We start from the raw sequence: 23,186 nt of genomic DNA, 5'->3' as shown, positions 1-23,186 counted from the left end.
TACAAGAGACGCATAACCCAGAATCCATTGTCTACAGTAGCCTGCCATTCCCAAGAATCCCCTGAGCTGCATTTTTGTAATTGGCCTGGGGATCTTTTGAATTGCCTGCACCCGCGAAGAAGACAAAGCGCATTTTCCTGCAGAAATATCATGGCCCAGATAATGCACTACAGGGAGACAGAGTTGTAACTTTTCTTTTGAAGCCTTATGACCCTTTTGAGCTAGGGCTCGGAGCAAAACCAATGTATCAGCTTTTGAAGCTTCCAAAGAGTCAGAAGCAAGCAACAGATCATCTACATATTGTATTAGGACAGACCCATTTGGAAATGAGATATCATCTAGATCTTTCTTTAAGATTTGAGAAAAGTTAGTAGGGGACTCACTATAACCTTGGGGTAGTCTGGTCCAAGTATACTGAGCTCCCTGATAAGTAAACGCAAAAAGAAACTGACTATCCACATGAATAGGAATAGAAAAGAAAGCAGAGCACAAATCTATCACAGAAAAGTACTGAGCAGTGGGAGGTATACAAGAGAGAATAGTAGCAGGATTTGGAACCACCGGAAAAGTTGGGAGGACAGCAGCATTAATAGCACGTAAATCCTGTACGAATCGCCAGGCATTTTTCCCGGGTTTTCGGACGGGCAGAATGGGAGTATTACATTCACTTACTGTTGGAACTATGACCCCCTGTTTAAGCAGAGCAGAAAGAACTGGACGAATTCCCTCCTCAGCTTGCTGAGAGAGGGGATATTGCCAGACTCTAGGAAGAGGTTTGCTTGGATTGAGTCGAATTTTAACAGGTTGAGCAGAACAAATGCGTCCTACTTGGTTAGCATGCTCAGCCCACAGTGAGGGGGGTACCCTTGCAGGTAGTTCCTGTTGCAACAAGGAAGGACTGGGATCGGGCTCCCGATCTGGGGCTGGATCAATTTGGAGGAGACCTAAAACCTCATTATGAGCCGGATCTAGGACCTCTAAAAAGACCCCGTCTGGGGAGCAAAAGATAGTGCAATGAAGTTTGCACAACAGATCTTTTCCTAAAAGGTTTACAGGAGAGCACGGACTGAGGAGGAAAGCATGGTCAGCAGAAAGAGGACCGAAAGATATAGATAGGGGAGATGACACGGGATGGGGAATAGGAGTATTTCCCACCCCCATAGCAGTTACGACCTCAGCGGAAAGAGGTACAGTAGAGAAATCTTGTGCTCTTAAGGTGGACCTAGAAGCTCCTGTATCAACCAAGCAAGGGGTAGGGACACCATTTATTAGACAAGAAACAGTTGGACCAGTTTGGTCCACATGAACAAGGGGGGCGACGACGATGTCATTAGTCTCCTGGCTTTCCTAGTAGTTAAGAACTGGGGCTGGCGGAGGAGGAAAATGCAATGCCTCCTGTTTTGGAAACTGTCTAGGAGGTCGCGTGGGGCAATCCTTAATAAGGTGTCCCTCCTTTTTACAATACAGACACTGGTCTTTCCCTAATTGGGGACAATTGGCTTTCCAATGTCCTACTTGCCCACACGAAAAGCAGGCTGTGGAACTGAGATTAGTCAGGGGGTTACTTCCAGCAAAGGGTTGATTTTTAGTCACAGCCTGTTTTGATCTTCGCCTGGGCCCTTTGCCAGCAGAGTTTTGCATGCTTTGGATTTGTAAAGCCATAAGTTTAGATTCTGTTTCATCTTTCTTTCTTTCTAACTGGCGGTGGAAATGCTGTGCAGCCGCCAGAATTTCTTCTAGATTTTTGCCTTCCCAATCCACTAAATTAACCCTTAACTGCTCTCCTACCTTTGGCAAGAGTCCTTGCACAAAGGCCACCACTACTGCTTGTGTGGCTGTTTGTTCTGCATTATTAATCCCCAAATGTCTTTCAAACACTTGCTTTATACGTTCCATATAATCAGCCAGATTTTCTCCCTTACTCTGTTTACAAGCATTTATTTTGGCCCAGTCCGTTTTTCTTGGACATACATTAAGAACCTCATTAATCTGGTTATTTCTTCTTTGGACAAAGTCGTCTTCAGACATTTGACCGAGGTCAAGCGGCCAATTTGCCCTAGCATAGAGGCGAGTTAGGGTTTCTTTGGGCACTGTAGCTGATAACAGCTGGTGCATATCAGCATGTGAGGGGTTGTAACACTTAACTATCATTTCCAATTGCTCTTGGAATTTAACAGGATCTTCCCTGATCTTTGGAAACTTTTCAATAAGGTTGTAAAGATCACCTGGTGACCAGGGAGCATGCACTGTCATTAACCCTCCTTGGCCTGCTGGCAACTGACGGAGGGGAAAATTGGTAACGGTTTTAGGCGGGTTGGGGATTTTCTCAGCCTTACGTAGAAACTCCCTACGGCGGGTATGAAAAGCCACTGCATTAGGGTCGTCGGAGACCGGAGAGTGGCGAAGATTTAGAAGGGAGTCATATTTTGGTGATGTTATGAGTTCTTTCATCTCGGCTATAGTACCAGACAGCCGCCGTAGCGGCGAATTTGGAGATTCTTTTCCCCAGTTAATTTCTCTGCATTCCCAGTCTATATTTTCTCTACATGATGCCTGTTGCCAATCGTCTATATATTTTTCTCCCACTATTACTACGGCTAGAGCTTCTCTTAAGTCGTCAGACATATCAGACCGGGGCGTAGACCGACTTGAAGGGGTCTTGGGAGGCGTTTGTTTACTAGAACCTGAGGGGGATGAGGTGTCTAGATGGTCATCTCGGTTGTCTTCTGTCTCACTTCCTCCTCCCGATCTACTCCCCCTGCCTGCGCATCCGGGCTATAAGCGGGTGGCCTATTAGGATTATCGGGCCACTGTCTGTAGTCTAAGAACAGATCAATTAGCTCATCGGAGGGGGGTGAGGGGTAGATTCTTTTCGGGGCAGTCGGTTTTGGGCACGTTTGAGACGGACAGAGGGGAACTACGTTTAAGGAAGGGGGACCTGGCAAATTTTGAGCGCTATTTAATTTTTCCTGTGCTTCTTTAAGTTGAGTTTTTAGTTTCTCTTGGGTATCTTTTAACCCCCTAACTTGGGATTCCTGACGCCTTTTACCCATTTCATCGTGCCACTCAAAATAAGTGTCGAACTGTCCCTGTCCTACAGAGTTAGCAACAAGGGCACCCCTGAGGTGCACAATTCTATCAAGATCAAAACTGCCCTCCACAGGAAATTGCAGTTTTGGGTCATCTCTAGTATACCAATTCCACTTTTGCAAATATTTACATGTCGACGGGCCACGGTGCACATACATATAAGCAGCAGGAGTGCCTTTTGGTGGGATTGGAATCCCTTTAGACTGACTAGACCCCATTTTCACTTCAGCTCTCTTTTACACAAGCCTTTCACACCAGGGGAACGCTAATCAGGATTACCACGGTTCTAACAACGTGGCGTCTTTTACCTGCCCTGGGCAGGGGAATATGGGAGTAGGCTTTCGCTGACCCGTCAAACAGCAGGTACCTACAAGGAAGGAGGTAGAGGATGGGACGGGCTTCCTTCCGGAGAACCCGCGGTCCCCGCACGCCTGTCGTCAGCCCAGAGCACCAGCCTAAAGCCAACGATGCTTCTGAAGCTACGGACCCAACGGTACGGTTTTCCTAGGGGCTTCCCTCCTCTCCGAGAAGGGAAGGGAGCTTATGGCTCCAGTGGGCAGAAAAGGGATTCTGCGGTCCTGAAAGGACAGTGCTCGAGGAGCGGTCACAGGGTCATAGGTCGTGGAAGGGATGGGAAACGGGACGGGGAAACACACAAGCACCCAACAGGCTAGCCACTTACCAAGGCCTGCCAGCTGGGAAGCTTCACAATCTCTCCACATACAGAAGCTCAGCTGTGGGGCTTGCTTTCGAGACACTCCCGGTCACGAGCTTTCGCTTCGCAGGAGGCTCGGGGCATCTTCCCACAGCTGCATTCACTCTGGCCGCTTGGCCCTCACACACACATACATAGGCACTTTCTTGACACAGCCGTCAAGGCGAAACTAAAACCCGGATCCCCACCAGACCTAGTAGGAAGGGGACCCCTGATCCACGCCCGGATCAGGACTCTCCGGACCAAAAGCAGCGTGGTCTGTGGGTTGTCGGCGGTACCTTTGAACCCTTGGGAGCCTCTGGAAAGGCTCTGAAACCGTGGAATCTCGGAAAGCTTAGAGAAAGGGCATCTGGTCTGTCTGATGGCTAAAAGTTCGAACCCAGCTTGTGACTTACCCCAAACCGGAGCCTACAGACCAGTCCTCTGCCAAACCCCTTAGAGATTTCAAAAGGTCTCTTACCTTTTAATTGGGCCCGGGGGTTGGAAGGAGACTGCCTGCGGTCCTCCGATCCAGGAGAAGCCCTCTTGTGGGTTCCCGGCCAATGCACCAAATTGTCGTGGAAAATGACCACCACCGAGTTGAGTTGATCAGACAGCCTGAGGCTCCTTTATTGATTAATCAGAGATAACAAGCATATATGCAGGGAGAGACGACAAAGTCCCCTAGCAAGGGGAAGTCGCTCTACCTTACAGCAGAGATACCTGTGTTTATAAAGCCTAAAACCGCAAATTTTCACGTGAGCTTGTACATCTGTCATTACCTTATTTGGGTGATACATGACATGTTCTCAAAACAATTATTGCAAAAAGAGCTAAAAATGGCCAAGCTGTTCCTTTGTACTTCCTTTTAGAAAGCTCCTTCTATCGCCAAGACCTTGGCACCCCGGTTATCCTTCTCTTGCGGTTTGAGCAGCTGTTTTCTCAAGCAAATTTTGAGGAACTTGGGTCCAAAAATACATGTTTGTTCTTTTGGCCAAGTTATTAGGGGTTAGCTTTTATGCTTGCATGAGCTACTTGATAAACTATAATGACCCGACAGCTGTTAATCTTTTGGCAGTGATGGATGGGTTATTTCAGGGACTTTTATGTCAGTATAACCCCATATAGCAGCATTTACTTGTTTAGCAGCATTTGGTGGTGATTGTAGTGTTAGCAGCATTTAATAACATTATAGCGTTATGATAATAGTGTATAGTAAAATCAGAGAATGAGCCTCAGGAGGGTTAGTGGAAAATCAACTTTTCTTACTTTGCTACGTGTTAGTATAATTGAGGCCTAAGGCCTTGATATAATTATTAGCTTGATTAAGACCCGGCTTTTGGGCCTGGGGTCAGCTTTCTTTATCAGTATGGATCAACAAAGAATAAAAGAAAGTCTCTGTTCCAAAGAATTTTTAACCTAAATAGAGAAGTCAGCTAAAACATAGGGGAAAGGGAGAAAACCTTTAAGGAAGGAGGTTCCACCACCTCCCTAGGTAACCCATTGCAGTGCTTCACCACCCTCCTACTGAATTTTTTTTTCCTAATATCCAACCTAAACCTCCCCCACTACAATTTGAGACCATTACTCCTTGTTCTGTCATCTCCGACCATTCAGAACAGTCTAGATTTATCTTCTTTGGAACCCCCTTTCAGGTAGTTGAAAGCAGCTATCAAATTCCCCCTCATTTTTCTGTTCTGCTGGCAATGCCCCTACTTAAACAGCCCCTAGGTCCTTTTCTGCTTGACTCCTAGTCTCTAGCAGTGCATGCGAGTCTTCCGTACTAAGTACAGGACTCCGCACTTGTGGCTTGTTGAACCTCATCAGATTTCTTTTGGCACAATCCTCTAATTTGTCTAGGTCACTCTGTATCCTATCCTTACCTTCCAGACTTCTCAGTACTCAAACTAGTCTCTCTAACACAACTCCACCCTAAAAGTGTGAAGCTTCTAGTTTCACTCCCTCAGAGGCATGCAGTAGTTTTTGAAACAACACACACTTTTTTCAATCTGTCAACTATATACTCTTTGTATTTAAGCATATAAAGCACAGGGAATACAAATCACACAAACATCTTAAACTCACTATCGCTCACCAACTCACCCTTCCCTTGGGGTCCCTCTGTGTTCTGTGAGGCAGGCAGGATCCATCATCCACTGCTTACCCTGCCCGAGCTTCTCTCATCTTACTCCGGTGCAAGATGGCTCTCTCCCCCAATTGTCCCTTGTCAGTCTATTTAGATACTCCTGCTGGGGTCCCCTGCTGCTTTTGTTCTGCTTTTTGGTAATTGTCCACTGCTCTCAAAGCCCCCTGCCTTAAGACAAAAGGAGGACATGCCTTCTCCCAGCTAGCGCAAACCCATTAACATATGACTACGGAGGAGTATAAAAATATTGCTCAGGCATGCAGGAGTGAAATCAGGAAGGCCAAATCACACTTGGAGTTGCAGCTAGCAAGGGATGTTAAGAGTAACAAGAAAGGTTTATTCAGGTATGTTATCAAGTCAAGGAAAATGTGGACCCCTTACTGAATGAGGGAGGCAATCTAGTAACAGAGCTTGTGGAAAAAGCTAATCTAATCAATGTTTTTATTGCCTCTGCCTTCACAAACAAGGTCAGCTCCCAGACTGCTGAACTGGGCAGCACAACATGGGGGAGGAGATGACCAGCCCTAGATGGAGAAAGAAGTGGTTCGGGACTATTTAGAAAAACTGGATGAGTACAAGCCCATGGGGCGGGATGAGCTGCATCCAAGGGTGCTAAAGGAGTTGGCAGACGTGATTGCAGAGCCACTGGCCATTATCTTTGAAAACTCACGGCAATCGGTGGAGGTCCCAGATGACTGGAAAAAGGATAATGTAGTGCCCATCTTTAAAAAAGGGAAGAAGGAGGATTGGGTGAGCTACAGTCCAGTCAGTCTCACCTCAGTCTCTGGAAAAATCATGGAGCAGGACCTCAAGGAATCAATTATGAAGCACTTAGAGAAGAGGAAAGTGATCAGGAACAGTCAGCATGGATTCACCAAGGGCAAGTCATGCCTGACTAACCTAATTGGCTTCTATGAGGAGATATGAGGAGATTACTGGGTCTGTGGATGAGGGGAAAGCAGTGGATGTGTTATTCCTTCACTTTAACAAAGCTTTTGATGTGGTCTCCCACAGTATTCTTGCCAGCAAGTTAAAGAAGTATGGGCTGTATGAATGGACTATAAGGTGGATAGAAAGCTGTCTAGATCATCAGGCAAAATGGGTAGTGATTAATGGTTCCATGTCTAGTTGGCAGCTGGTATCAAGCAGAGTGCCCCAAGGCTCTGTCCTGGGCCTGGTTTTGTTTAATATCTTCATTAATGATCTGGAAGACAGCCTTGATTGCACTCTCAGCAAGTCTGCAGATGACACTAAACTTGGAGGAGTGGTAGATATGCTGGAAGGTAGGGATAGGATACAGAGTGACCTAGACAGATTAGAGGACTGGGACAAAAGAAATCTGATTAGGTTTAACAAGGATAAGTGCAGAGTCCTGTATTTAGGACAGAAGAATTCCATGCACTGCTACATAGTAGGAGCCGAGGACAAGGTAGCAGTTCTGCAGAAAAGGACCTAGGGGTTACAGTGAACAAGAAGCTGGATATGAGTCAACAGTGTGCTCTTGTTGCCAAGAAGGCTAAAGGCATTTTGGGCTGTATAAGTAAGGGCATTCCCAGCAGATCGTGAGATGTGATCATTCCCTTCTCTTTGGCATTTGTGAGGCCTCATCTGGAGTACTGTGTCCAATTTAGGGCCCCACACTACAAGAAGTATGTAGAGAAAATGGAAAGATTCCAGCGGAGGGCAATAAAAATGATTAGGGGGCTGGAGCACATTACTTATGAGGAGAGGCTAAGGGAACTGGGCTTGTTTAGTCTTCAGAAGAGAAAAATGAGGGGGGATTTGATAGCTGCTTTCAACTACCTGAAAGGGGGTTCAAAGAGGATGGATCTAGACTGTTCTCAGTGGTAGGAAATGACAGAACAAGGAGTAATGGTCTCAGATTGCAGTGGGGGATGGTTAAGGTTGGATATTAGGAAAAACTTTTTCACTAGGAGGGTGGTAAAGCACTGCAATGGGTTACCTAGGAAGGTGGTGGAATCTCCTTCCTTAAAGGTTTTTAAGGTCAGGCTTGACAAAGCTGTAGCTTGGATGATTTAGTTGGGGATTGGTCCTGCTTTGAGCAGGGAGTTGGACTAAATGATCTCCTGAGATCTCTTCCAACCCTGATATTCTATGATTCTATGATTTATTGTCTCAAGGTGTTTTACTTGGATTTAGATGATCATTGAGTGCTGAACACTCCACAAATCAGGATTATTCAGATAAAACTCCCAATTCCTCACATTTTTCCCTTTCCAGAAAGAACAGGTCAAGGGTATGCAGCAGGTCCCCCAGGGATTTTCTGGCTCCCCATTCCTAGACAGACCATCTGCTGTTACTACTTGTCCATTTGAACTTCATACACTCAGTCAGCCAATGAGCAGTTCTGGTGACCATACCCAAATACAGCTTCATGACAACAATATAGATCGATTCCCCTGTTGATGCCTCCAATGGTTGTTTCATACATATTTGGGCTTTTCCCATCGTTTTCTGGATATCATGGATTTCTCAGCACTCTTTACCATACATAGCCTTCTTTGGTGTCTATATTAACAAAGGCTACAGGCATCATACCCATACTGTTTGCCTGCTATCTCCAAACCAGCCACACCCTTATCTCCTTCCTCTGGGATCCCATGGACTTGACTTGACCCTCTTCTCATCCTTTATTTCCCTGTAGTGTTCCAAAAAGAGCACTCATTATAGCTATAGGCTGCTCGGTTTTCACCTCTCTGAGGCAGATACTAGCATCTCCACTCCCTCCTTATAGGGGATTTTCTGAGCTGCACAGGGTCTCACTTGGTCCAGTATCAAATGCTGCACCACCCAGAACAGCTGGAGTCGGCGCTGGGAGATGCTCTAAGTGCAGCCAGTGCAGGATCATTTGCCTGGGTCTGCAGAGAGCCTGAGACAATGGCTCTGACAGAGTGGAACTGCCCCAGGCTTTTCCATGGGTGTACATCTCCCTGCCCCACTGCTCTGGAGAACCCCAACAACCCCACTCCCAGCACGGGGCTCTGTGTGCAGGAGGCAGGGAAGAGCACGACTGTCCACACTCCCTCATCCAAGGACATACTGTCTGGTTGGGCAAGTGAGGGCTGGGGGGATCACTGCTGCCTCCTGCCTATCTGTGGGCATCTGCCTGATCATAAAATATTAGGGTTGGAAGAGATCTCAGGAGGTCATCTAGTCTACCTCCCTGCTCAAAGCAGGACCAACCTCAACTAAATCATCCCAGCCAAGTCTTTTTCAAGCCAGGCTTTAAAAACCTCTAAGGATGGAGATTTCACCACCTCCCTAGGTAACCTATTCCAGTGCTTCACCACCTTTCTTAGTTAAAAAGTTTTTCCTAATATCCAACCTAATCCTCCCCACTGCAACTTCAGACCATTGCTTCTTGTTCTGTCCTCTGCCACCACTGAGAACAATCTATCTCCAACCTCTTTGGAACCCCCTTTCAGGTAGTTGAAGCCTGCAATAAAATCCCGCCTAACTCTTCTCTTCTGCAGACTAAACAATCCCAGTTCCCTCAGCCTGTCCTCATAAGTCATGTGCCCCAGCCCCCTAATCATTTTTGTTGCCATCCACTGGACTCTTTCCAATTTGTCCACATCCTTTCTGTAGTTGGGGGACCAAAACTGGATAGAATACTCCAGGTATGGCCTCACCAGTGCCGAATAGAGGGGAACAATCACTTCCCTTGATCTGCTGACAATGCTCCTACTAATGTAGCCCAATATGCTGTTGGCCTTCTTCGCAATGAGGGCACAATGCTGACTCATATCCAGCTTCTCGTCCACTGTAATCCCTAGGCCCTTTTCTGCAGAACTGCTGCTTAGTCAGTCAGTCCCCAGCCTGTAGAGGTGCATGGGATTCTTCCATCCTCAATGCAGGACTCTGCACTTATCCTTGTTGAACCTCATCAGATTTCTTTTGGCCCAATTCTCCAATTTGTTTAGGTCACTCTGGACCCTATACCTACCCTCCAGCATATCTACCTCTCCCCTCAGCTTTGTGTCATCTGAGAACTTGCTGAAGGTGCAATTAATCCCATTATCCAAATAATTGATAAAGATATTAAACAAAACTGGCCCCAGGACTGACCCCTGGGGCACTCTGCTTGATATTGGCTGCCAACTAGACATCGAGCCGTTGATCACTACCCGTTGAGACGGACTATCTAGCCAGCATTCTATCCGCCTTATAGTCCATGAGATGGGAAATATTGCTTGATCTATGGATTGTATATTAATTATATTGATTACTTAAGAATTCTCAGTTAAGATTCCAAGGTTTTCTAAAAGCAGCAAAGAATCCTGTGGCACTTTATAGACTAACAGACGTTTTGGAGGATGAGCTTTCGTGGGTGAATACCCACTTCCTCAGATGCATGTAATGGAAATATCCAGGGGCAGGTATATATATGTGTGCTAGCAAGCAAGCTAGAGATAACGAGGTCAGTTTATCAGGGAGGATGAGGCCCTGTTCTAGCAGTTGAGGTGTGAAAACCAAGAGAGGAGAAACTGGTTCTGTAATTGGCAAGCCATTCACAGTCTTTGTTCAATCCTGAGCTGATGGTGTCAAATTTGCAGATGAACTGGAGCTCAGCAGTTTCTCTTTGAAGTCTGGTCCTGAAGTTTTTTTGCTGCAGGATGGCCACCTTAAGGTCTGCTATAGTGTGGCCAGGGAGGTTGAAGTGCTCTCCTACAGGTTTTTGTATATTGCCATTCCTAATGTCTGATTTGTGTCCATTTATCCTTTTCCGTAGAGACTGTCCAGTTTGGCCGATGTACATAGCAGAGGGGCATTGCTGGCATATGATGGCGTATATTACATTGGTGGATGTGCAGGTGAATGAACCAGTGATGGTGTGGCTGATCTGGTTAGGTCCTGTGATGGTGTCGCTGGTGTAGATATGTGGGCAGAGTTGGCATCGATGTTTGTTGCATGGATTGGTTCCTGAGCTAGAGTTATTATGGTGTGGTGTGCAGTTACTGGTGAGAATATGTTTCAGGTTGGCAGGTTTTCTGTGGGCAAGGATTGGCCTGCCACCCAAGGCCTGTGAAAGTGTGGGATCATTGTCCAGGGTGGGTTGTAGATCCTTGATGATGCGTTGGAGGGGTTTTAGCTGGGGGCTGTATGTGATGGCCAGTGGAGTCCTGTTGGTTTCTCTCTTGGGTTTGTCTTGCAGTAGGAGGCTTCTGGGTACACGTCTGGCTCTGTTGATCTGTTTCCTTATTTCCTCATGCAGGTATTGTAGTTTTGAGAATGCTTGGTGGAGATTTTGTAGGTGTTGGTCTCTGTCTGAGGGGTTAGAGCAGATGCGGTTGTACCTCAGTGCTTGGCTGTAGACAATGGATCGTGTGATGTGCCCGGGATGGAAGCTGGAGGCATGAAGGTAGGCATAGCGGTCGGTGGGTTTTCGATATAGGGTGGTGTTAATGTGACCATCACTTATTTGCACCGTGGTGTCAAGAAAGTGGACCTCCCGCGTAGATTGGTCCAGGCTGAGGTTGATGGTGGGGTGGAAGCTGTTGAAATCATGGTGGAATTTTTCCAGAGTCTCCTTCCCATGGGTCCAGATGATAAAGATGTCATCAATGTAGCGTAGATAGAGAAGGGGTGTGAGTGGATGAGAGCTGAGGAAGCGTTGTTCCAGGTCGGCCATGAAGATATTGGCATATTGTGGGGCCATGCAGGTGCCCATAGCAGTGCCACTGATCTGGAGATATATATTGTCATCAAATTTGAAATAGTTGTGTGTAAGTATAAAGGCACAGAGCTCAGCAGCCAGTTGTGCTGTGGCATCATCAGGGATGGTGTTCCTGACAGCTTGTATTCCATCTGTGTGTGGGATGTTTGTGTAGAGAGCCTCTACATCCATGGTGGCTAGGATGGTGTTTTCTGGGAGGTCACCAATGCATTGTAGTTTCCTCAGGAAATCAGTGGTGTCGCGGAGATAGCTGGGAGTGCTGGTGGCATAGGATCTGAGTAGAGAGTCCATATATCCAGACAGTCCTTCAGTGAGAGTGCCAATGCCCGAGATGATGGGGCGTCCAGGATTTCCGGGTTTGTGGATCTTGGGTAGTAGATAGTATAACCCTGGTCGGGGCTCTAGGGGTATGTTGATTTCTTCTGGTGTTAGTGTAGGGAGTGTCCTGAGTAGATGCTGTAGTTTCTTAGTGTATTCCTCAGTGGGATCTGAGGGAAGTGGCCTGTAGAATTTGGTATTGGAGAGTTGTCTGGCTGCCTCCTTTTGATAGTCAGACTTGTTCATGATGACAACGGCACCTCCTTTATCAGCCTCTTTGATGATAATGTCAGGGTGGTTTCTGAGGCTGTGGATGGCATTGCGTTCTGCACGGCTTAGGTTGTGAGGCAAGTGATGTTGTTGTTCCACGATTTCTGCCTGTGCACGCTGGCGGAAGCATTCAATGTATAGGTCCAGGCTATCATTTCGACCCTCAGGAGGAGTCCATGTGGAGTTCTTTTTCTTGTGCTGTTGGTGGGAGGGCACCCGTGTATCAGTGCACTGTTCAGTGTTGTCCTGGAAGTATTCTTTGAATCGGAGACGGCAAAAGTAGGCTTCCAGATCGCCACAGAACTGTATCATGTTGGTGGGGGTGGCAGGGCAGAAAGAGAGTCCCCGAGATAGGACAGACTTTTCTTCTGGGCTGAGTGTGTAGTTGGATAGATTGACGATATTGCTGGGTGGGTTAGGGGTACCACTGTTGTGGCCCCATGTGGCAGGTAAGAGTTTAGACAGCTTACAGTCCTTTCTCCTTTGAAGAGAGGTGAAGTGAGTAATGTAGATCTCCTGTCTTATTCTAGTGAAGTCCGTTTGTATAGAAGTTTGGTTATTAATGAGAGTTTCCAGGTTGGAGAGCTCTTTTTTGATGTTTTCCTGTTTGCTGTATAGGATGCTGATCAGGTGGTTCCTCAGTTTTTCTAGGTTTTCTAGGTTCTTGTCCCAAGATCAGGTGCAGTATTATTAAAATTAGTGTTCATTTAGGAACCCTGATGTGCACAGCTGAAAAACTCACACTTAGGAAAATCCTTGTCTATTTGTGAGGATTTTATTAATTCAATACTGCCGGTGTGACAGATTTCTGTTACCAATCTGCCTGAGGCATCAGGTGATCAGGCTGAGGCCGCAGGATTATTAGTGGAGGAGATGATGGAGCACAACAAGTAACTGAGTTTTAAAGCTTTATTGATAAAATAATAAGATAACAGTGGAGAGTACTGGGATTTCCCCACATCACTCAGCGGAAGGAAGAAAGTGTTAGTGCCCCAAGCCCTAATCCACTTTCATACTCACACCTGGCTTCCTGAGGCTGGCCAAGCCTGGGTGTAACATAAGAAGAAGAGGGGGAGGGGTGGACAGGAGATCTTGTCCCGTGCACAGGTCGTCCAGTGTTCGCTGTTGATCTCCAGCTTGCTTCAGTTCTCAAGAGGGTTTTAAATCCTGCTTTTTTGGGGGGAGGGGGAGGAATTTTGTTTAGGGATCTTTGTTCTCTCTGTTTTTGGTACAAGTCCTGAACTAGCTTTTCGCATCTTCCTCAGCTTTCTCAAAACACACCAGCTTCAGGGCTGTGAGACGGTTATTTTTTCCCTTATTGACCTTGTTGTCTTACTTTTTTTTCCACGGACCCTGCTATTTTGTTCAGCAATTCTCCTTTCTCACAGCTGTTTGGGAGTGGGGGTGGATTCTCCCCATCTTTCTTGGCAGGTAGCAGAATGTGCAATGGCCTGGGGCTGGAGTCAGCTCCTTATTTTCGGGTTTAGCTGGAACATCAACTTAACCTGTTCCTTTCTCTTTTCCTCCCATTCCAGCCTTTCACAACCTGTAAAGAAACCTTTCATTCCGTATTCATACCTTTAATCCTTCTCAAATTGCCTTGTGGTGCATGCAATAGCATCAGTAACATACAATGCTAATCTGCCTCCCCAGGGGACCCCTGAGGACTGGAGTCATTGGGTTGTGACAATAGTCACCAAACATAACAATTCAGAAAGGCAGATAGAGACAATACAGAATGCACATCTGGACATCCATATACTCACACCATGCCTTGCAGAGCTACCTGAAATGTTAGTTATCTTCCTCATCCCCGTCACTTTCCTCATTATGATTGCCATTGGCCATAACCCTGGTATATCCCAAGGGCTACATCTCTGCCTCTCCCTGCACAGAGGCTGGGATACAATTGTTATAATATTTTATGCCAATACCACTATGCCTAATGCATATTCAATAGAGAGTCTCCCCTCTTACTTATTTATATTTCTTCACTCTAATAATAATTTAGTATATCAATGATCTCAACTTACATCCATTTTTTGCTATGAGACTCTTGCGGTCAGACAGCAGCAGATGTTACTATCCTAGAATATCCAAAACCTGGCATCAGTTCATATTTCCTGTGGTTACCTGATAGACCCTAAACATAATTTTTTCCCAGTTCCCCAGTAATTCAGGATCACTGCTAGACCATTTATCTATGTCAAAATGTATAGGTCTCAGTAGCTTTATGCTAACTGATTAAGCTAATTCTTTGCAGGATACAGGCCAGTAGGTTCCTGGTGTTACTGCTAAATAAAATAAAAAGCTTGAGCTAGCAATATGAGTCAACTGCTGCTGCTTCTAGTAAGGAGAAGGGGGCCGATGGCACTGCCTTAGCCACACTGTCATTCCATGTGGGCCAGGGTCAAAGGGGCACAGCCTCATGCATGGCCCTAGAGTGTCTGAATTCACTCCTGAGAGTTGGCAGGGATTTATGAAACTAAATGTGCTTCTTTCCCCATGCTCCAGGGAACAGCCCTGTTCAGAGCAGTGACTCCTGGTGGGACCAGACCAGCTGCTGCAGAGGGAGAGGCAGAGAGCATCCCCTCTTCAATGGACAATTCTGCACTGAGGTTCATGTCAGAGAGTTTCCCAGTGATCTAGAGGCTGGATGGAGATCTGCACCATAGCAGGTTTAATTCATTCCCTTATCTAACATAACCATGGAGGCTCTCATAAACCATGCCTGTGTCTCACCTGCTGAGCTCTTTGTCTCAGCGATACCTTGTGGCAGTGAGTTCCCCAGTTCAGCTGTGTGCTCAGCCATGCTGGGCAGAGGCCACCCTGGGCACTGTTCAGAACAGGAGGACTGGCTAGGCACAGGAAGGAGGAGAGTAAGAGAGGAAGGAAGTGATGTCAGGGCTTGCTAATAGTCAGAAGGAGAAGTCTTTTATTTGGAGATGGGGTGGTGGGGAAGGAAGCAGGAGTGGGTGGCCTGTTCCATTGGTCTGGAACCAGGTCAAAGGAGTGGGAATGAGAGAGGTGAGGACTATTAGTCAGATGGGTTAAGGAGGGATCTCTGAAGAAGCTGAGTCAGGAATTCTGGGTGGAGGAATTGGTTCAATGATCCTTTCTTCCAATAAAAACCCAACAGTAATGTCACTGACAATGTCCCCATTCCTGATTTAAACAGTTATTCAGAAATGTTCTGATTTCTAACTTTTCAAAACATTTGTACTTTTGGCATTTTTGACCTGTTTAATATAAGATTACATTGAAATAAGAAAAAAAGAGGCCCATGTAAGGCACCTTTGTTGAGAATATTTTTTTTAGTCAAAGATTTCTGACCACTTCAGCTATCTAACAGCTAAATGTACCGACTGGAAAGGGTTTGTTCATCATTTGCTTAAAGTCAATTAGACGTACTTCAGCTCATTGTTGGGTCAGGCTACAGTGGTTAGCATCTTGAGGAACTGAACATGTTAGAAATCCTCAAGGTGAGATTCACAAGAGACCTGAGGTGCCAGATGCCACTTTAGGCACCTAGGGCTGGACTCACAAAGAAGTATTACCTTGCAATGCTGAGTGGTCCCCAGAGCTAAGTGTTAGGTACCTAGAAAAATCACTGGGGTTCAAGAAGCCTGCACCTAGTGCTCAACGAATAGGGGATGATGGCACCTCAGAATGGGATCCATAAACACCAATGCACTTGGCAGCTTCTCGGCTAAGGTGGCCAATGGGAGATGCAGTGTACTAAGCCCTGCCCCTCTCTCAGAGATAGGTACCTAAGTTCAGGTTACAGGGAGGCATGTCCCGCTGCTGGGGATTCCCAACTGTGACTCCTCTCCTGGAGTTAAGAGCTTAGGCCATGTTAGTGGCGAAGCAGGAGCTCCCTCACAACCATTAGCCCAGCACGTAGGGTATCACCTGGGGACTGGGAGACCCTAGATGCACATCCCTCCTTCTGTCTCCAATACCCCAGGCGAATGTGCTGACCATGATGGCTAAGAGCTACAAGGGAAGTACTCTTGCTCCATCATTCTGTGTGACATGCCTATGGGGTCCCGCTCCGGTAGGCAAGCTGTGGGCAGACTTACTGCACTGGCCCTGCAGCTGAGGTAGGGAATGAACACCTGTTCTCCCCTCATTCATGCATAGCTCTGGGGCTTATGTATCTCTCCCCTCTACCCCACAGCTTCCTGCATTGACGCTCAGTAAGGGATCACAGCTGGGAATTCCAAGCAGTGGAAGGCAGCTCCATGCAGCTCAGACTTAGGTGCCAAATTCCCAGAGAGAGGCAGAGCTTTGTGCATGCCCCACTCCCTGGCATCTCCGCCTGGCTAGCTTAGGTGAGAAGCCGTCTTTCAAAGCCTACATCCCTCGGTGAATCTGGCCCTTGCAGTCAGCTCAGGCTGGCTGAGGGTGTGTCAGGGACACTCCTCTTTGCAACCAGGAACCTTCCAGCTCCCCACTGCATAATGTTATCACTCCCAGAATGTGACAGGACAATAAGAGCCCACTAGGCGGGATTAGAACCAGTGCTTGGGGGTTTCCATTGGCCACGGTACCTGTCACTCTCAGTGACCTCAGAGAAGGTGGCTGGAGAGAGGATGTGGTGTTGTGACAGATTTTTGTTATCAATCTGCCTGATCAGGCTGGAGCTACAGCATCTTTTTTGGGGAGGAAATGATGAGGCACACCAAGTGTCTAAAATTTAAAGCTTTATTAATAAAATAAAATCACAGCAGAGAGTGCTGAGGACGCTCTCGCATCACTCAGGGGAAGAAAGAAAGCGTTAATGCCCCAAGCCCTAACCCACTTTCATACTCACACACTCACGACCCAGACTGGCCAAGTCTAAGTGTAATGTCAGAAGAAAGTGTAGATGGGAGTGGATGGGAGTGCTGTCCTGGGCCCAGGCCATCCAAGGATCTGCTGTGATCTCTGAGTTTCTTCAGCTCTCAAGAGGATTTTAAGTCCTGGGCAACTTGGGGTGGGTGGGGGATGGTGTCATTCAGGGAACTCTGCTCCTGGTGCTCTTTGTGCCAGTCCAAACCGGCTTTCTGTGATCTCTTCAACTTTCCCCAAAACACACCGGTTTCAGGTCCGCTAGGCAGTTCTGTTTGTTCCCGGCTGGCCTTCGCCGTCTCACTCCTTTTCCTGGACCCTTCATTTTGTTAAACAACTCCCGTTTCTCAAGGCTGGTGGTGGGGGTTGGACTTTCCCCCTTCTGTCTTGGCAGGTAGCAGCTGGCCTTGGGCTGGAGTCAGCTTATCTTCGGACTGAGCTTGCTAGCTGCAGTGTTGTTAACCCGTTCTCTGCTTTCTTCTTTCTTCCCCACCCTCTTTCATCTTCTCGTAAATCTGCAAAGGAATCTTCCCCTCCCCATTCACACACCTTTAACCTTTAATTAGATGAAGGTTTCTAATCATTAGGGGAGTGAAGTTCTGGAACAGCCTTCCGAGGGAAGTAGTGGGGGCAAAAGACTTATCTGGCTTTAAGACTAAGCTTGATAAGTATATGGAGAGGATGTTATGATAGGATAGTTTAATTTGGGCAATTGATCTTGGATTATCACCAGATAAGTCTGCTCAGTGGTCTGTGAGGAGATGTTGGATGGGATGGGAACTGAGTTACTGCGGAGAATTCCTTCTTGGGTGCTGGCTGGTGAGTCTTGCCCACATGCTCAGGGTTTAGCTGATCACCATATTTGGGGTCGGGAAGGAATTTTCCTCCAGGGCGGATTGGCAGGGGCCCTGGAGGTTTTTCGCCTTCCCCTCCAGCGTGGGGCATGGGTCGCTTGCTGGTGGATTCTCTGCAGCTTGAGGTCTTCAAACCAATTTTGAGGATTTCAATAACTCAGTCCTGGGTTAGGGGTTGTTATAAAAGTGGACGGGTAGGGTTCTGTGGCCTGCCTTGTGCAGGAGGTCAGACTAGATGATTATATTGGTCCCTTCTGATCTATGAGTCTATGAGTCTATGAACCCTCCTCAAAATGCTTTGCAATGCTTCCAACAGAGTTAGCAATATACAATGCTGATCTACCTTCCCAGGGGACTCCCTAAGGGGAGTAGGCCTTTGAGTTGTGACAGAGGCAGCATGGACAAGATGGGGGAGGGGGAATGGGAAGCTGGATGCACCTTTCCCATAGTGGGATAGACAAGCCAAGGGATCTCCCTCCTCAAGGCACTCAGCAGTCAAGCTGCCCCAAAGGGTCTTGCTTCAGAATCAAGGGCCAGGGATCCCATCTCAGGCCTGCCCCTTCCCCCAGGGAGCCAGTGACCAGCCCCTCATGAGCATGCCAGTGACCAGCACTCCCCAAGATCCAGCGGAGATACTAATGGTCTACACCAGGGGTTCTCAGCCTCTCTCTTTCTAAGCCCCACACCTCCAACATGCTATAAAAACTCCACGGCCCAGCTGTGCCACAACAATTGTTTTTCTGCATATAAAAGCCAGGGCTGGTGTTAGGGGGTAGCAAGAAGGGCAACTGATCAGGGCTTGCATTAAGGGGTACCATGAAGCTGAGTTGCTCAAGCTTCGGTTTCAGTCGCAGGTGGTGGGGCTTAGGGTCCCAGGCTGCACTCCAGCGCAGCAGGGCTTTGGCTTTCTGCCATAGGCCTTAGTGAGTCCAGCACTGACCATGCTTGGCAGACCCCCTGAAACCTGCCTGCGGCCTCCGAGGGAGCCCAAACTCTAGCTGAGAAGCACTGCTGTAGACCAGGGGTTCTCAGTCTTTTTCTTTCTGAGGACCTCCCCAAACATGCAATAAATAAAAACTCCATGGCTCACCTGTACCACATCAATTGGTTTTCTACTTATAAAAGCCATGCCTTGCATTAAGGGGTAGCAAGCAGGGCAATTGCCTGGGTCCCCATGCCACAGGGGCCCCCAAGAAGCTAAGTTGTTCAAGGCTTTGGCTTCAGTCCTCGGTGGTGGAGCTCAAGGCCCCAGGCTTCAGCTCCATACAGCGGGGCTTCAGCTTTCTGCCCTGGTCCCCAGTGAGTCTAACACTGGTCCTGCTTGGTGGATCCCCTGAAACCTGTTTGAGGCCCCCCAGGAGGCCCCAGGCCCCTAGCTGAGAACCACTGGTCTACACTATTGAGGGATCAGTCTTAGGCCCATTCACTGAAGCTTCCCTACAGTTTATTCACCTGATCCTCCTGGGCATGAATGACTTGACTTTAATGGAGTTACTCCTGATTTACACCATATTGGGTGAGAGCAAAATCAAGCTGACTCACTCTCGCTTTCCAATGTGTCACATATAGTACCCTGCCCAACGCATTTTGGGCTTAATTGTTTATTGCCCAGCATATTGGGCAATTGCTTATATTTGTGCAAAATTGAGTGCAAAGTGGGTGTAAGACACTACTCTTCTAATGCAGTAGAGTTTCACACCCACTTGGCACACATGTAAATGGCTCAGATTGAATTGAATCATTCATAGAAAGGACATTCACATTGTGATCTCTCTGCCTAATTTTGTGTAGAGGACAGGAATTATTGTCTTTGCTCTCTCTCTCTCCCATGCGACCTCCAAGGAAAGGCCAGACAATCCACCCTCTTATGCTGAGTGTTAACAACAAAGAAAAGAACTGAACACAAATATTCTCTCCAGATAAAATTATGAGATGCTTCATGGGACCTACATCCCAAAGGACTGTAACAAGGCATTAATATAAGACTTTGCATAGGAGAAAAGACAATTTATCACTCTTCTCACGTCAGCATCATTCACCGACGTGACTCCTTTATCAGAAGCAAATGAAGATGCATGTGAATCTCTTCAGGGACTTCATACTTTTTAACTTCTTTATAATAATTCATGGATTGCAAAGCAGGACAGACACCCCAGGAACTTTGCAGCAACGGCAAGTAATTTATTTTTCCTGGTATAGTTTCATATTCATTGGGGGTGCTGGGGATTTTTCAAAGGGATTGGAGCCCAGCTATCATTGGAGTGGTTCTTGTTGATATTCCTGGATGCATGATTTCTTAATCATAGTGATCTGAGTAGGTCTTAGATAGATAGATAGATAGATAGAGAGATGTGTTGTTTAGAGAGAGAAAAAGTGAATAAAATCTAGTTTAAAATACAAACATTACAATGAATTATATTTCCTAAAAACATTTTCTTTCTGCACCAGATTCCAGGTTTTTCTTGCTCATGTGATAGCTCATTGTGACCTGGCTTTTGCCTCAGTACTTTGCTTCAGTGATCAGTAGAACTCGTAAATGTAATGGAAACTTGGGCTGATGTTGAAGTTTTCAAAAGTAGAAAGGAGACCACAGAGTCCATTCATTCCAGGTGTTATTGGTAAATTTTGACTTATTAATGCAAAAAAAAAATCACAACCTTCAAAATAGTTTGTACAAAAGAATTAGTTGGTCGATAATTCCCCACATACACACACGCCTGCTGGAAAACAATCACATGGCACAATAAAAACATAATAAAATTAACAAATAAAAATAAAATAAATATTTATTCAAAAATCGAGTTTTCCATCATAACAAAAGTTGTGGAGGGAAACTTTCAACTTTCCTTACCGATCTTCCTGAAGTGAAGTTGGATTCTCAGACAATCTCAGCTCCCATAATAGCTAAAGATCAGAGATGCCAGCACCTGCTCCTGAGAATAATAAATTCCTTTGATGATCTGGTTTCATTTTTTTTGTGTCTAAACAAGACTTGCAGGAGCTGATCTTTTTTGAATATCAGACCAGGAGTTTTTTTTTTAATCCAGTAGCTCAGCATTTAGAACACTAAGCTTCTAAATCTGAGCTGTGAGCTTGAATCTCAGTCGACCATCACGAGTTATTCTTCTTTTGAGATCTCCCAGAAATATACAAGAATTACACTTAATCAGAAATTCTGTCAATTTTCCTTTCAGCAGAACATTTTCTATGTAGGGGAGGGTGTCAGAAAAAACATTTCATTTACAAAAATCAAAATGTTTTGGGGCTTTGTTGGATGAAATGTCACAAGTTTCCACTGAAAATTTAAAAAAAAAATGGGTTTTTACCATTAAAATTTTTCATGGAAGAAAGAGGAAACACCTTCTGACCAGGTCTAGGAAGAACTTGTCTAGAACCTGAAAATTAGAATAAAAGGTGGCAGAACACATATTAATATGGTTAGATAATGCTGATGTCTCCTGTGTACTCAGATGATGAGTAATGAATGGCCAGTATGGTGTTTTGACATGTCAAGCAATCATTCTAAGCTTGTGAGGGGATTCCTGCTCCAGATAATAGACTAGGGGAATCTGTAGGGAAGCATGTGTTCCAGGTCTTCAACATTCAGCCTACATGGAGCCAAACTAGGATAAAATGGGGTGAGTTGTGTTTCTCTCCTTAGAAAGCAGCCTGCTTTCTCTCTCTCTCTGGTTTTAGGTTCTTCTGTGTTATTCTCAGAAATAAATGTAGTGTTATAGTCCTGCCTTCCAGCAAGCGTATGTTATGTTTTTAATTTAACTTCCTTATGCATAACAGACAGCAGTGTCACAACCTTCCTCTGCATATAAAGTGTTGTAGGTCAAATGCATTGGGAAAAGATGTTTGTTTCAGTGCTTTTCATTCTAACTGCATTTTCCTGATGTCTCTTCCTTGTCTTTCCCATTCTCACCAGCTAGGACATGACCAACCAAACATCTGTGACTGAATTCCGTCTCCTGGGATTTTCTGACATACGCGAGCTGCAGATCTTGCACTTTCTTGTGTTCCTGTTTGCTTACGTGGCTGCCTTCATGGGGAATTTCCTCATCATCGTCCTTGTGACCCTCGACCATCACCTCCACAGCCCCATGTACTTCTTCCTCAAGAACATGTCGTTCTTAGACCTCTGCTACATCTCTGCCACTGTCCCCAAATCCATGGTGAATGCCATCATGCAGTGCCACTCCATTTCTTTCCATGGCTGCTACCTGCAGTTGTTTTTCTTCATCACGTTTGGGGCAGCAGAATTGGCCTTGCTGACAGTCATGGCATATGACCGCTACCTGGCCATCTGCAGCCCTCTGAGATACAGGACAGTTATGAACAGCAGAGCATGTGTCCAGATGGCTGCAGGGTCCTGGCTTAGTGGAGCACTGTATTCAGTGTTGCACGTGGGTAACTCATTCAGTTTACCCTTCTGTGGGCCCAACTTTGTCCACCAGTTCTTCTGCGACATCCCACCCCTCCTGCAGCTCTCTTGCTCTGACACACAGCCCAACAAGGTCCACAACATCGTCTTAGCCCTCTGCTATGGTTTGATCTGCTTCACCTTTATCTTTGTGTCCTACATTCACATTTTCAATACTGTAGTGAGAATCCCCTCTGCAGAGGGCAGGTATAAAGCCTTTTCCACGTGCCTGCCCCACCTGATTGTAGTCTCCTTGTTCATCGGCACTGGATTCTTCATGTACATGAAGCCATATCCTAGGGTCCCGTCCACTCAAGACATGTTGGCTCCTGTGCTGTATGCTGTTGTACCACCGGTACTGAACCCTATTATCTACAGCCTCAGGAATAAAGAGATAAAAGGAGCGCTGAGAAAAGTGAAAAGACAGGCATGGAATATGGCCACGTATTTCCAATAATCTCCTAAAAAATATTCAGAAAAGCATAACAGAAGGTACCCAGATACTATAGCAATGGGTGAAAAAATAAATAGCTGAGGTTGGGATTATTAGATAGATAGACAGATAGATAGAGAGAGAGATAGATTCAGGATGTATCAAAGTTTATATTTCTCTCCATATGTTAGCAAATATAAGTTTCTTCAATTTTATCTTACTCTTAGTGCTGCTCAGAAAGTGACCTGGAAATATTTTTTCTTTTGTAAAATTAGGCTCTTCTTAGACAATCTCAAAACCATCCATCCCCACCTCCCAGGAACTGGATTTAGGCTCTGCCAATCTTGATCCATGCACTGTCCTCCCCTCTACCCCTTAGTGTGTCACTTTCAGTAAGTCATTATCATCTCCCTATGTCCCAGTT

The 23,186-nt window shown here is 46.2% G+C and overlaps 1 protein-coding gene across 1 annotated transcript; it reads left to right on the top strand.

The window, feature by feature from the left end:
- The first annotated feature begins 21,841 nt into the window (after positions 1-21,841).
- On the top strand, positions 21,842-22,786 carry LOC115638002 (olfactory receptor 14A16-like). The gene has a single exon (XM_030539603.1). The coding sequence runs from the start codon at positions 21,842-21,844 to the stop codon at positions 22,784-22,786; it is 945 nt and encodes a 314-aa protein (XP_030395463.1).
- Positions 22,787-23,186: the final 400 nt, after the last annotated feature.

The sequence above is a fragment of the Gopherus evgoodei genome, chromosome 21 (assembly GCF_007399415.2).
Source record: "Gopherus evgoodei ecotype Sinaloan lineage chromosome 21, rGopEvg1_v1.p, whole genome shotgun sequence".
Classification (NCBI taxonomy): domain Eukaryota; kingdom Metazoa; phylum Chordata; order Testudines; family Testudinidae; genus Gopherus; species Gopherus evgoodei.
This window is presented reverse-complemented; position numbering and strand designations above follow the sequence as displayed.

Excerpts from the sequence above, each read along its gene's own strand:
- LOC115638002 (XM_030539603.1), top strand. The coding sequence starts at position 21,842 with ATGACCAACCAAACATCTGTGACTGAATTCCGTCTCCTGGGATTTTCT.